We start from the raw sequence: 13,563 nt of genomic DNA, 5'->3' as shown, positions 1-13,563 counted from the left end.
ATCTGAATATTAAATTGTACTACAGCCGCCAGCTGACTATTATTCTTGGCAAAAAGCAATGTACGTGTGTGTGTTCATGCGTATGCATGTGTTTGTGTCAGTGTTTGTCCGTCTGTTTGTTTGCTTATTTGTCTGTCTGTCTGTCTGTCTGTGTAACATGGCCGTAGCAGCCCTACCGGCCACTCCGGCCATGGCCGGACCAGTTTTTTGTTAAAAAAAAAAAAATCGTCTTCATAAGCTTCAGCGCTGTGTTAAGAGGAAGGAGGGGTCGTGACTTAGATCGCACAATGACAGCGTTAAGCGAGAAATTGTCACTAATTGACATTCACAAGTGAAGACTATAGATCTAAATCTAAAGTAAAACTAAAAGGCAAACTGCGTATGCACCGACTGAGACGCATTACTGATCCACTGAGCCATCGCGTTTTGCACTGAAGAGACATCTGAGTTATCTACCTTAGTTCACGTTTTTCGTTTCCCGGGAAAAGTACCTTTTTATTTTTTTTATGGCCGGACCACTTTTAGGAGCTGTGCTACGGCACTGTGTAAAGATAACAGTTTCTTGTTTTCAATTTGTCAAAAGGCATCACGTAGGCCAACACATTAAAGTCACATTCTACCAGTAAAACGAAAATCTCCTTTCACGAAGTGTATCCTATATACTCTTACGTTCCTCCAATCGTAATTACTGCAGTAAAGAAGAAGAAAAACTCGGATAACAAACAAAACCAATTATCACCTACGACAGTACCACACCATTTTTGAAATAGAGAATGAATGGGAATCGGTGATAGCTTGCACCTATTCACCTAAACTATTTGCGATTTGGGGAAAACACAAAAACTCCGGTGATAAACCTCACCATATACATAGAATGTCTCTTACTGCATCAATCAACGAATTCCAAAAATAACTCTGTCGGGGTTGTAGGAGAGTGATCTTTTCTTGCAGAACCTCTGACAAAGGATGGACCAATCACTAGCGAGAGGTCTGTCAGAAACGCGTGCTCCTGTCCACATGTTTCCGACACACCTCTCGCTAGTGATTGGTCCAACCATAGGTGCCAATTCAACAACAACAATTGTGAATCTGCACAAGAAGCAATCAGGCTGTTGAATGTTGGCATGTGTCGAAGTGGATGAATATAATTCTCAATCCTTATCGTGAAAACAATTCGGCCTCTCACCGACTCAGTCAGGCCTCTAGCCAGACTTTTAGATCTATACATGTCACCTGGTAAAAACATCCTTCCACTTTAGTTGCATGACAAAATGAACAGCATGGGTCCTCTCTGTGCACCGTTGGGATTTTTTTTTTAATGAATCAACTTCGTATAAGCCACCGGTTGCTTTTAACAAAACAAATTCATTATAGAAAAAAAGTCAAACTCACGAACGACAGCAAGCAGTGAGTGTGTTTAATTTTGGCATATGACCAAATGGAGGTATGGTCTTACTTACTCCATGTAAAAGATTGGCCAGATCTGAGACGGTGAGCCAAATTGTTTTCACAGGGAGTGTGCCTTTAAGAACATCCTTCCACTTTGACACGTACCAAACTTCAACATTAATGTCATCTTATCACATGTACCAACACAAAAATTAAAATGTGGTGGTGTGCTTGACGTCTTGCACGGGAAGGACGGTCCCTTCAAGTTGACGCGATCCCGTGTCACCGCCGTGGCGCGTAAAGGTCCTCGGTCTTTCTTTTTCTTTATTTGGTGTTTAACGTCGTTTTTAACCACGAAGGTTATATCGCGACGGGGGAAGGGGGGGGGGGGGGGGGAGATGGGATAGAGCCACTTGTCAATTGTTTCTTGTTCACAAAAGCACTAATCAAAAATTTGCTCCAGGGGCTTGCAACGTAGTACAATATATGACCTTACTGGGAGAATGCAAGTTTCCAGCACAAAGGACTTAACATTTCTTACATACTGCTTGACTGAAATCTTTACAAAAATTGACTATATTCTATACAAGAAACACTTAACAAGGGTAAAAGGAGAGACAGAATCCGTTAGTCGCCTCTTACGACATGCTGGGGAGCATCGGGCAAATTCTTTCTCGTCCGAACCAATATGGGACTCCACCTAACACGCGGGCATGGCCGGACCCAGGGGGGGGGGGGGTTCCAGGGGTTCCGGAACCCCCCCCCCCCCCCTGGAAAAAGCATGTACCTTGCTTTGAGTGTTGTTTTTTTTTATTAGTTTTAGCACCAAAACAATGCTGCTCTTAACCCTCAAAACAAGGCCCAGAATGCACCAGATTGCACAGATTTTAACCGTTTTTCAAACATTTTCCGGGGGAGCATGCCCCCGGACCCCCCTAGTTCGCGCGCCTGCTTTGCAGGCGCGCGCTTGTGGCTTCGCCACTTCGCTGATTTGCCCCCCCCAAAAAGGAGGAACCCCCCCCCCCCCCCTTACAACTCATTTGGTCCGGCCCTGCGCGGGGGGTATGTCCTCGGTCATTCTGCTAGAAGTGCGGATGGCTGATTACACCAAAACACGCAAATATTTCGTTAGTGCGAGTCTTATTGCTACTGGCTTTCCGCTTGGAGGAATCGACCAGAATTTCCTAGAAAATGGATAATAAAGTAATGGGATTATACTAAAATTATACAGTATTATTTATTGAGATTATATCCAATGAAATCTCCGTGTTCACTAAGTCCTTGTGCCTATGGTCAGAAGTCAGCCAGGCTCAGCAGCTGGCATTTCTTCAGTCTCAAACACGTGATGTGATGTATTGCATTTTTAAGCCGCGGAGACGCGACACTGGCTAATGCCAAGGGCAGTAAGTCATTGCATTTAAGGGGTCATAAAGGTCTGAGAAAGATGGGTAATCTGTTATGACGGGATGCAAACTGGGACACTGAGGCAGAAAAGAAGCTGGGTTAACCTCGGTATAAAATCAACGGGGGCCGGGGGGGGGGGGGGGGGGGGGGAATTAGCAAGATACTTTAAAGACCGCTACTCTCTCTCTCTCTCTCTCTCTCTCTCTCTCGTCTATTCGCCTCAGCCTGCAGGGAATTGCCAATGTGGTTATCTTATTATTTACACACACACACACACACACACACACACACACACACACGATCTGTGTTGTTGTGCTTTCATTACAGTTTAATCATACAAATTATCTCAGTAGTTACAAAATGTGAAAAGAACATCTACAACTAAAGCGTAAAAGACCGCAAACAATACACACAAAAACATTCCGCCAAACAAAACCGACCAAACAATCAGGAAACAAACCAAGTTGCCATACAGCCAATAAACTAAGTCTAGCCAGTCGCTCGCCTTGATAAGGGGGGGGGGGGGGGGGAATTAGCAAGATACTTCAAAGACCGCTATTTTATCTCTCTCTCTCTCTCTCGTCTATTCGCCTTAGCCTGCAGTGAATTGCCGAATGTGGTTATCTTATTATTTACACACACACACACACACACGATCTGCGTTGTTGTGCTTTCATTACAGTTTAATCATAAAAAAAGTATCTCAGTAGTTACAAAATGTGAAAAGAACATCTACAACTAAAGCGTAAAAGACCGCAAACAATACACACAAAAACATTCCGCCAAACAAAACGCCGACCAAACATTCAGGAAACAAACCAAGTTGCCATACAGCCAATAAACTAAGTCTAGCCAGTCGCTCGGCTTGATAAGGGGGGGGGGGGGGGGATTAGCAAGATACTTCAAAGACCGCTATTTTATCTCTCTCTCTCTCTCTCTCGTCTATTCGCCTCAGCCTGCAGTGAATTGCCGAATGTGGTTATCTTGAGTTATTTACACACACACACACACGATCTGCGTTGTTGTGCTTTCATTACAGTTTAATCATAAAAAATTATCTCAGTAGTTACAAAATGTGAAAAGAACATCTACAACTAAAGCGTAAAAGACCGCAAACAATACACACAAAAACATTCCGCCAAACAAAACCGACCAAACAATCAGGAAACAAACCAAGTTGCCATACAGCCAATAAACTAAGTATAAGTCTAGCCAGTCGCTCGGCTTGATAATGGGGGGGGGGGGGGGGGGGGGGGGGATTAGCAAGATACTTCAAAGACCGCTATTTTATCTCTCTCTCTCTCTCTCTCGTCCGGACCTGTTTACCCCCATAAGTGTTTTGGAGTAATGCTCAGCCCCAAAAATAGTAATCCTGGCACAAAAATAGTAATCATCCAGCATTCGTCGCCAATTACAACGCACATGACAACTGTGTCTGCGAAACGCAATCATGCACATATATTCATCATTCACAAACAAAACACATCAGTCAGTTTTTGTAGTCATCATAATTTCAAAGAAGATCACATCAAAAGCACATGCATCACTGATTCTTTTTATTTTGCTCGTAGTAGGCCTTTTTCAGTGTGTCAAGCGCTTCTCTACTGTACTTGCGCTTGCCGAATGAGTGAGGGCGAGACTTCACCACTAGAATAAGGCTCTCCAGCGTCTCATCAGACAGACATGATCTCTGGTCAGTCCTGTGCTTTTTCACCCGATTTTGCCATTGAAAAAAACAATGCCAAACATGTGAATTGATAAAAAAAAAAAAAATTAAAAAAACTTTTTGTTTTTTAACATTTTTTTTATTTATGAAAATCGTAGTCTTGACACGGATAGCGGAATGGCGTATTTTTTGCAGAAAATCGTAATAAATTACGCCAAAATCGTAAGGGTAAACAGGTCTGCTCGTCTATTCGCCTCAGCCTGCAGTGAATTGCCGAATGTGGTTATCTTAACAGTTATTTACACACACACACACACGATCTGCGTTGTTGTGCTTTCATTACAGTTTAATCATAAAAATTATCTCAGTAGTTACAAAATGTGAAAAGAACATCAACTAAAGCGTAAAAGACCGCAAACAATACACACAAAAACATTCCGCCAAACAAAACCGACCAAACAATCAGGAAACAAACCAAGTTGCCATACAGCCAATAAACTAAGTCTAGCCAGTCGCTCGGCTTGATAATGATATTCTGAAGAAAGCAAACCACAATGAAAATCTGACATGTTCCATCTTTTTACTGGGGATTGGAATAAAAGTGGACAAGAATGACAACAGCACAGCAGCTGTAACTGAAACTACCACATCCCGAAATCAATCCTCTTCTTAATCACAGGGTTTGCTAATGATATGGGGAAGAATTTCATTTTGCATTTAAAACACACTATTAACATGGCTCAATTTTTTCAGCTTGTTGCTGGAGATTCGAATTACGTACAGAGGGCAGGAACAACAACAGCAGAGCAAACTGCCAACAACAATAGAATATCTAGAAAACTGCTCAGTCGGCTACACCACTGATATCATGATGAATGCCTAAAACACACGCACAAAGTATCAGTCATTTGTTGCAGCTTTGGGCAAACTTGGCATTAGGCGGCTCGAAACACCTGAACTCAAGAAATGTCCCTTTTTGATCGCAGTTTTTTTCAATCTTATGAAAACGAACTAAAACACACACACACACTCTCTCTCTCTCTCTTTTCACCGCCCCCCTCTCTCTTAAAGTCTTTCTCACTAAAATAAATCAGTCAAATTTTTTAATCTTTGTTTTTTGTAGATCCGAATAAAACTAAGATGAAACCACAATAGCAGATTGCTTGAGGTTCAACTCAAAAGTGTGCAGAAACCACAAGGCCAGGTGACTCAAAACGCCCCAAAATCCTGGCGACTCAAACCGTCCAAAAATCCAGACAATTTTCTTAATCAAAAGGTTTGCCAAGGACGCGAACACATCTCGTATGGGTCAAAACATTACCCGCTGGCCGTTCACACACATTGTCGATGTTGACCGTATAGGGGGTGGGTTCACCATCAACCTCGTAGTCTTCGCCCGTGTAGCCTTGTGGTTTACGATCCAGAATGACGACTTTTTCCAGCTCATGGCACGACTGCAGATTCAGAGTCTTCAGCTTCGGAGCCCAGAGTTTAAGTCGCAACAAGCCCTCTGCGCGGTGGAAATCCAAGACCTCACATCTCGGCAACGCCAGTGTGTGGAACTTACTTCCCATTAACAAACCATACAGCTTGTACGACGAGAACGTTTTCAGTCTGGGTGAGCGACTCAAGGACTTGCCGAAACCCCTCGGGTCATTCACGTTGACGAACTGGAAGCTGATTGTTTCCAGAAGGGGTAAGTCGAAGTTGACGGATTGCACCTCATCCAACAGGCTGTCCATCCTGAGGTGCTTTAGCTTTGGGTAATTGTTACCCTGAAAGTTCAGGGCCTTTACAGCCTGACAACGAAGGTTAAGAGACTCCAGATTGGCGAAGGACACCACGCCAAAGTCAATCTTTGGAGAGTTTTCATCTGAACACTCCGCCTGAATGGTGACTTCTGTGGCAGCTTTACCTCTATCAGAGGCTGCAAATTCCTCCAGCTCTCTCTGCTCGAGTGCTGTCGTGAAGGTCACTTTGTTCTGCTTGGACTGACTAGCTTCATGGGGTCTGGAACGAAAGAGACAAGACGGTTTGACTATTCACAGACACCGATGCTGTAGACTATGATAAGAATAATCAGGGCCTGGCATTGGAAAAAGTGAGTTCAGCTTACAAAGGCGGGGTCTGGGGGTTCGGGGGGCTTACCTAAAATGACCCCCCCCCCCCCCCCCCCCCAAAGAAGATTGAGCAACTAAATTATGCCATAGTCCATAGTCCGTATCGGCACATTACTTCTTCTGACTTGCCTTCCGCACGAAATCCAGCCATTCCCACTTCCAGAAATACCTGGATTCTTTGTCACTGAATGGCTGACCACGTTCAACAATGTCGCTTCGAGACATTATTTCAAGTCTAGAGCCACAAAACACCGGCACAAAGCATGCTCGCGCGATGCCAGAGGAAGTGCGTGCTCAAGCAAACTGTCAAACCGATTGAGAATTGAACCAAACGGCGCACAAAACGAAAGCTGGGACTGTTTGGGTTTACCGTTTGGGAATAACAGGTTTTTGCATTTCGGCGTACACCAAATCGAGTTCCGCGTACTGGAGATATTATTTCGGCGTAAAGTACGCCGAACGGCTTACAATGCTAGGCCCTGAATAATACAGCAGATGACAAATTAAGCGGAAAAATCAAATAAAGTTGATAAGCTAGTGGCAATTCTGCTGTCTTAGTGTTTAGCACAGATCCTATCTAAAATTCACGGTTTTAATGATTAGCAAACTTTGAATTTTGACGTTTGGTCGCGCAACAGCCGCCGTCCGCTGTCGGCAAGTGACCATCATCACCGGACAGCAAATCATGAATTATTACAGATTCAGGGGAAAGTGGTGCGTGCGCACGAACGAGTGTGTTTGTCCCCAATGTTTTTATGGACAGAAGTATTGAACAACGATTGAATCATTATCTAATTGTTCTATTCTGTATATATGTTCTTTTGTAAAGGGCCTAGAGCCATAGGTTAGGCACTTAAAAATGTCCAGTTATTATTATTATTATCATTATTTAATTCAGGACTGCAAAGAAAAGTGCTTTCCAGCTTTCGGCCTCAGAACAGAGCGGAGTGACAGAGCCTGAATTGAATTGAACTTTTATTTTTTGAGAGTGACACTGACAGAAATCAATATAAAGCAATGCAAACATGCTTTTTTCATCCGGCCCTCGCCCGTTGAGGGTATCTCAATAATTAGAGAGAGAGAGAGAGAGAGAGAGAGATGTATACATGTTTTTTTTCATCCGGCCCTCACCCATTGAGGGGTAACAAACAAGAAGAAATAGAAGATAAGTTTAACTATAGTACAAAATGACAACATATTTACCATAACAAGAAATTCCTCCGAGGTAGGAAAAACACCCCCGTCAAAGGGAAATAACCTTCTCAGTTGGTGGCAGTGACTGAGTGAGAATGGTTATTTCCCTTTGACCATTAAGATGTCCCTCTATAAGTCCTTGTATAATTTTAATCCACCAATAACTCCCTAACCGTGTGTTTGACTGGTCCCAATTTTTGTAAGGACCGTCTCAGGAATGTATAGAACCTGTTCACCAAGTTTGGTGACGATCGGTCCGTTCATTCTTGAGATCTATATGCGAACACAAACAAACAAACAAACAAACACATCGACCGAAACCTATACACACCCCTATACCGGGGGTGTAATTAACATGTCAAGCAACCAATAAGACATTTTAAGATGCATTGTGATTCTTTAGCAATGCTTGAAAATTATATGAACAGCTCAATAAAGTGTTACAACTTAAACAGATGGTCAAAATTAAAGTACAAGATATTGCACTGGAAGTGGAACTACACTGTTGCTTAGTGTCTGTATGAAGCTACAAGGTGAAAATAGAAAAAGAAAAACACGATTCTTGACTTTGATGGGCTTTTTCTGCTCGTAAGCACACATTCTTCTACTCATCACAGCATGCCCCATTATTGAGTTTAAAACACCAATTAAATTTGTTTTGAATAAAACTCACAATTATACAATAAGAATTTAGAGACCTGAATCAATTAGGTATATCCTACTTAGTTTGACTTTTGCAAAACTAAGTAATTACACATTTAATTGAATCAGTCAGACAGACGGAGACATAGAGAGACAGACAGAGGGCAAACAGAAATCTGAGAAAGAAACCCCTTTAAAAATGTTACCATGTTTGAAATGAAACATCGCAAGGTAAAGCCATAATTCATCACCTTTCAGTATGACGTCATGAGCGTGTTCCACACTTGAAATGACGTGTTTTTATCATGTTGTCAGCTGCACGGAGCTTGGAAGTATAATTTCCATTCAACGATCCGAGTTTGTTAAGTTTTAGCCTATTTTCAACGTCAAACACCATGAAACTATATATATTTGGAATCAGAAAATGGTAAGGAATAGATAGAAGTTGTTTTTAAGTGTCTTTTTTCATAAATAAAGATAGTGGTTATTTATCGGTTTTCTTCATTTTTAAGCATAATTATCAATACAAAACAACAAAACTATATAGTTTTAGATACAGGACGCAATAGGGAATACACCAATATAAATTTTTTGTTTCAAATATTAGTTTTTAAAAATTTGAAAAAATGACATATTTCGAACAAACATTTCAATAACAAAACTTTAAGTGACCAAACTGAAATGCAATCCCATAATCCGGCCTAGATCTGAGATTGTGTGATAAGAAATTCGGTCAAATTGATGAAAAACTGTAACTGTGAAAGTGCTGCCTCGACCTTTTGGCAAACGGTAAAATATGACGTCATCAAACTGTCCTATCAATAAACGGAAAAACCTTCTATGAGAAAATCCAGTCAAAAATATCCATATCAAATTTCATAAAGATCCACTCCGTAGTTTTTGAGATATGATCTGCAGTGTGAAAAAACGCCCATAACGCCCAAAACGCAAACTCATTTGTTATGATTTGGTCGTGTTCTGCTGATACTATAATGTTTTTCTTTCCTAAAACACACTATAATAGTAGCCTTTCCCAATGTCTATGCTAAAACTGACTTGTCTGTGTTGTCAATGATTTTGCTACAGTGTGAGAACACAATCTCACGCCCATAACGCTGTGACACGAAAACTCATTTGGTCGTGTTCTGCCGATACTGTAATGTTTTTCTTTCTTAAAACACACTATAATAGTAGCCCTTCCCAAATGCAATGCTAAAAATTACTGGTCTGTGTTGTCAATGATTTTCTGCGAGAATGCGATCTATCTGTTTGTCGCAAAGACCGTGTGACACGAAAGTTATGAGCGGAAGACAAATCTGCTGAGTGCAATTACGTTTCAGAAGATAGTTGGTTAAAACAGTTTATCACTCAGACACGCAAAGGAACACTATAACTTTATTATTCAGGCCATATTTGCTTTCCTTTGTCATGTATGAAAGTACTGGCCTTGGTTGAAGAAAGTGACCTGTCGCTGTGCAACAAATTTGTCGCCATTTTCCGCCGTGTTTTGTAAATAAAACGTGTTTACTACCCACACATACAAAACGATGCTGTTGGTTCTTTTTATTTTCTTATTGTTTGATTCATGCTTAGCAGTTTAGTATGCTTTGTTTTCTTCTCAATTCAATGGATGGCTATAAAATAAGCATTTAAATGTGAAGCCGTGTTAAAATTACCCATGATCTGAGCCAGGGCCGGACCAAATGAGTTGTAAGGGGGGGGGTTCCTCCTTTTTTGGGGGGGGGCAAATCAGCGAAGTGGCGAAGCGAACTAGGGGGGTCCGGGGGCATGCTCCCCCGGAAAATTTTTGAAAAACGGTTAAAATCTGTGCAATCTGGTGCATTCTGGGCCTTGTTTTGAGGGTTAAGAGCAGCATTGTTTTGGTGCTAAAACTAGTATAAAAAAAACAAACACTCAAAGCAAGGTACATGCTTTTTCCAGGGGTGGGGTTCCGGAACCACTGGAACCCCCCCCCCCCCCCCCCCCTGGGTCCGGCCCTGTGAGCTGTTCACATATATAACAGATAAATATTTGTTTGTATATAAAAAAAAATCCTTCATGCATTATATGACTTATTAATATGAGGGTCACCATGGGGGGGGGGGGGGGGTCTGTGCACGGGCACATTGAGGCCAAAAGTGCCATGCACGGTGATCCACGGTGCACGTTACGAAAAAGCTCCATGCACGGTGCACGCGGGACCTCTGAGGCTCTGTGCACGCTACGAGAATTTCCCCATTCCCACGCACGTTACGCCCAAAAAGCCCATTCCCGGTGCACGTGGTAAAGCATCGCCCCCCCCCCCCCCCCCTATAATTATATAATCATGTTTTTCAATATAATCAGAGATTACAGTTACAGGGTTCCTGCAGGGCACAGCTGATACAATTCAATGAGTTTTCAAGGACATTTCCAGGACCAAATAAATGCTTTTCAAGGACATGATTTTCCTCAAATTAATGCAAAGCACCAAGCTTACCTTCAGTTTTTCAAGTCTGCAAACTATTAGTCATTCCGTAGTTGTTTCCCTTGCCAACTTCCGGGAAAGGAAGCAACTACGGGTGACTAGTAATAGTTAGTTCGTCTACTTTCGTTTTCACTCGATCTTTTATTCTCCCAAAATGTGTGTACTGTATTTGACGAAAAAAAAGGGGGTTGCATTTTTTTTTTAAATAAGACAAGCTGCTGACGAAATGTATAGGCAACAATTTGGAAAAATCAAGTACTTTTCAATGACTATTTAACAAAACTCTATTTTCAAGCACTTTTCAAGGCCTGGAAAAGGTTTTCCAATTTTCAAGGAGTTTTCCAGGGTTCAAGGACTCTGTACGAACCCTGCAGTTACATTTTGCCAGCTCAGTGCTTGATAATATTTCTTATAAGTTTTGTCAAAGAAACAGCATGTAATATTCCTTGAATGATGTTTCATGAATTCGTAATTTAATTATATTAGGAATGGCGTTCCACATAATTGCTCCAGAATATGATAGACTCGACTTGTACAGCGGGTCAATTCTTGGAGTTGGGGTGTTACATTTCAAGTGAGGCAGTAAGTGTAGGTGCATTCCCTGACATAATTCTATACATCATCACACCGTCAAATCTATCTTTGATAGGAAGAATTTGCAATCGTTTATAATCAGTCATGGAAAGAGATGTATTTTTTAAACTGCCCAAGTGTTTCAAAGACGGAGAGAGAGAAAGAGAGAGAGAAAGAGAGAGAGAGAGACAGAGAGACAGAGACAGAGAGAGAGAGAGAGAGACACTGACAGAGAGAGAGAGAGTAATACGTCCACAATTATGTTTCTGATTGTCTTGATCAAATGCTCACCCTTTTGCTTGAGACTTGTCACAAGCGGTAGTTTTGACGGAAACAGTTTCTGTCGTCTGTTTGACCGGGTTGGCAATTCGTTTTCTCTTCCTTGACGGCCGTGCGGCGTCCATCTCTGTCACCTCAGAGTAACAATCTAAACGATAGTCACCTACAAAGCAGAAAATCGACGGGCAGGAACTAATTCAACTGGAGCAAAATTGTGAGTCCTCTCCACGCAGCAGATAACAGCGGACTGATTGTTGAGTTTTCGCGGTAGTTTTTGTGATTTCCGGTAAAACTGGGGCGAGTCTACTTTCAAGTTGAGGGGACGCCCGTGGCACCAGTCACAGCGAGCATTGTCCCCGTGGAGGTCAATGACGTCACATGCTGAAAGAAGATGAACCATCATTATTTGAGATTCACTCAGTGGGACGGTGGATCTCACACGGGACCGTATCGGGTTATATTGCCACAATCAGAACTGCCCGGAACAAATAACACACCGTTGTGACTTGAAAATAGAACCTTCATCATGTTTTCACGTGATTCATCTGAATCAGTCACTGACCTATAGACGTCACGTGATTGATCTGGAACAGCAGAAAATGTATTTTCGTGTCAATTTTAAGTGTTTTTTTGTTCTTGTTTTGCGTTTTAAAGAACAAAGGGGATTTTTGTTCTTTTGAGGGGAGGGGGGTTACGTTTGCTCTCTCTCTCTCTCATGTATACTTTGCAGTGTTACCCTCGATAAATAAATAAAGTTCAAGTTCTCTTTCACTGTGATGTTAATTGCAAGTCCGGTGTGACGTTTTCATCTTTCGCCGTGTTGATATTTCGCTTCTCGGCCTCGTTGATCTAGTATAAACTCTACACTGAACAAAAAACCACCCTTCGATAGTACTGATGAGCGACCTTGTGTACCTTACATTTATGGGGCCAAATTTGTCCAACCAATTTGTTTTGAGAAATTTGATTCATCCTAAAATGTTTTCCTTCTTACTCAAGGGACGTAACCACTCAGTACACGTTTTCGAAGAATTCGATTTTGGGGGTGAAATCTATTAAATTTTACCACCAATTTTCTTCACATGCAAGAAACTGACATGCTTTTCGTCCTTAAATAATTTCACTTCTTAATTTTACCAGGAAACAACATTTCAGTCTTGAGTATATATATGTCGAGGGGAAAATATGTACACAGGCGACAGATGAAATCGTGACACCGGCATATTGGTATACACCGTCAGGGACCTATCTATATATATATACGACTTGTGTCTGTGTGTCTGTGTATTTGTGTATTTGTGTATTCGCCATGCACGGCCAAAGTTCTCGATGGATCTGCTTCAAATTTGGTGGGCTTATTCAGAGAGACCCCGGACACAACCTCATCGATGAGATATTTCAACACGTGCTCTCAGCGCGCAGCGCTGAACCGATTTTGGTTCCACCTCAGCTATTTTGGTTCCACCTCAGCTACCCGGGCCCCCATACCGACACACCAAAGCCAAAGTTCTCGGTGGATCTTTTTCAAATTTGGACACCGTATTCAGCTACACCCCGGACACAATATCATCGATGAGATATTTCAACACGTGCTCTCAGCGCGCAGCGCTGAATCGATTTTGGTTTTTGTGTTCATTTCACCATTATAAGTAACTCTTCCTTATCTTCTCATATTCTCCAGGTTTTCAGCGTTTACCTCCCTTCCTTCGTAATGGTGCACTATAGTGTGAGTGGAGCGTCTTCGGATATTCCCGGCGTTCTGTTACTGTTACTATTTTTAGAAGGTCAACGCAGTGTCCAGAACGTAAATTGGACCCGTAAATTATCCT

At 42.0% G+C, this 13,563-nt stretch overlaps 1 protein-coding gene across 1 annotated transcript; it reads right to left on the bottom strand.

The window, feature by feature from the left end:
* Positions 1-4,037: 4,037 nt before the first annotated feature.
* LOC138967333 (uncharacterized) lies at positions 4,038-11,945 on the bottom strand. The gene is made up of 2 exons (XM_070339864.1): positions 11,747-11,945; positions 4,038-6,469 (listed from the first exon to the last, which is right to left on the bottom strand). The coding sequence occupies exons 1-2, from the start codon at positions 11,857-11,859 to the stop codon at positions 5,725-5,727; spliced, it is 858 nt and encodes a 285-aa protein (XP_070195965.1). The 5' UTR covers positions 11,860-11,945; the 3' UTR covers positions 4,038-5,724.
* Between the last annotated feature and the right edge of the window lie 1,618 nt (positions 11,946-13,563).

This window comes from Littorina saxatilis, linkage group LG1, assembly GCF_037325665.1.
Source record: "Littorina saxatilis isolate snail1 linkage group LG1, US_GU_Lsax_2.0, whole genome shotgun sequence".
Classification (NCBI taxonomy): domain Eukaryota; kingdom Metazoa; phylum Mollusca; class Gastropoda; order Littorinimorpha; family Littorinidae; genus Littorina; species Littorina saxatilis.
This window is presented reverse-complemented; position numbering and strand designations above follow the sequence as displayed.

Coding starts and splice junctions, on each gene's coding strand:
- LOC138967333 (XM_070339864.1), bottom strand. CDS start 11,859: ATGGACGCCGCACGGCCGTCAAGGAAGAGAAAACGAATTGCCAACCCG. Junction 6,470..11,746: donor GACAAGTCTCAAGCAAAAGG/GTGAGCATTTGA, acceptor CTTTCGTTCCAG/ACCCCATGAAGCTAGTCAGT.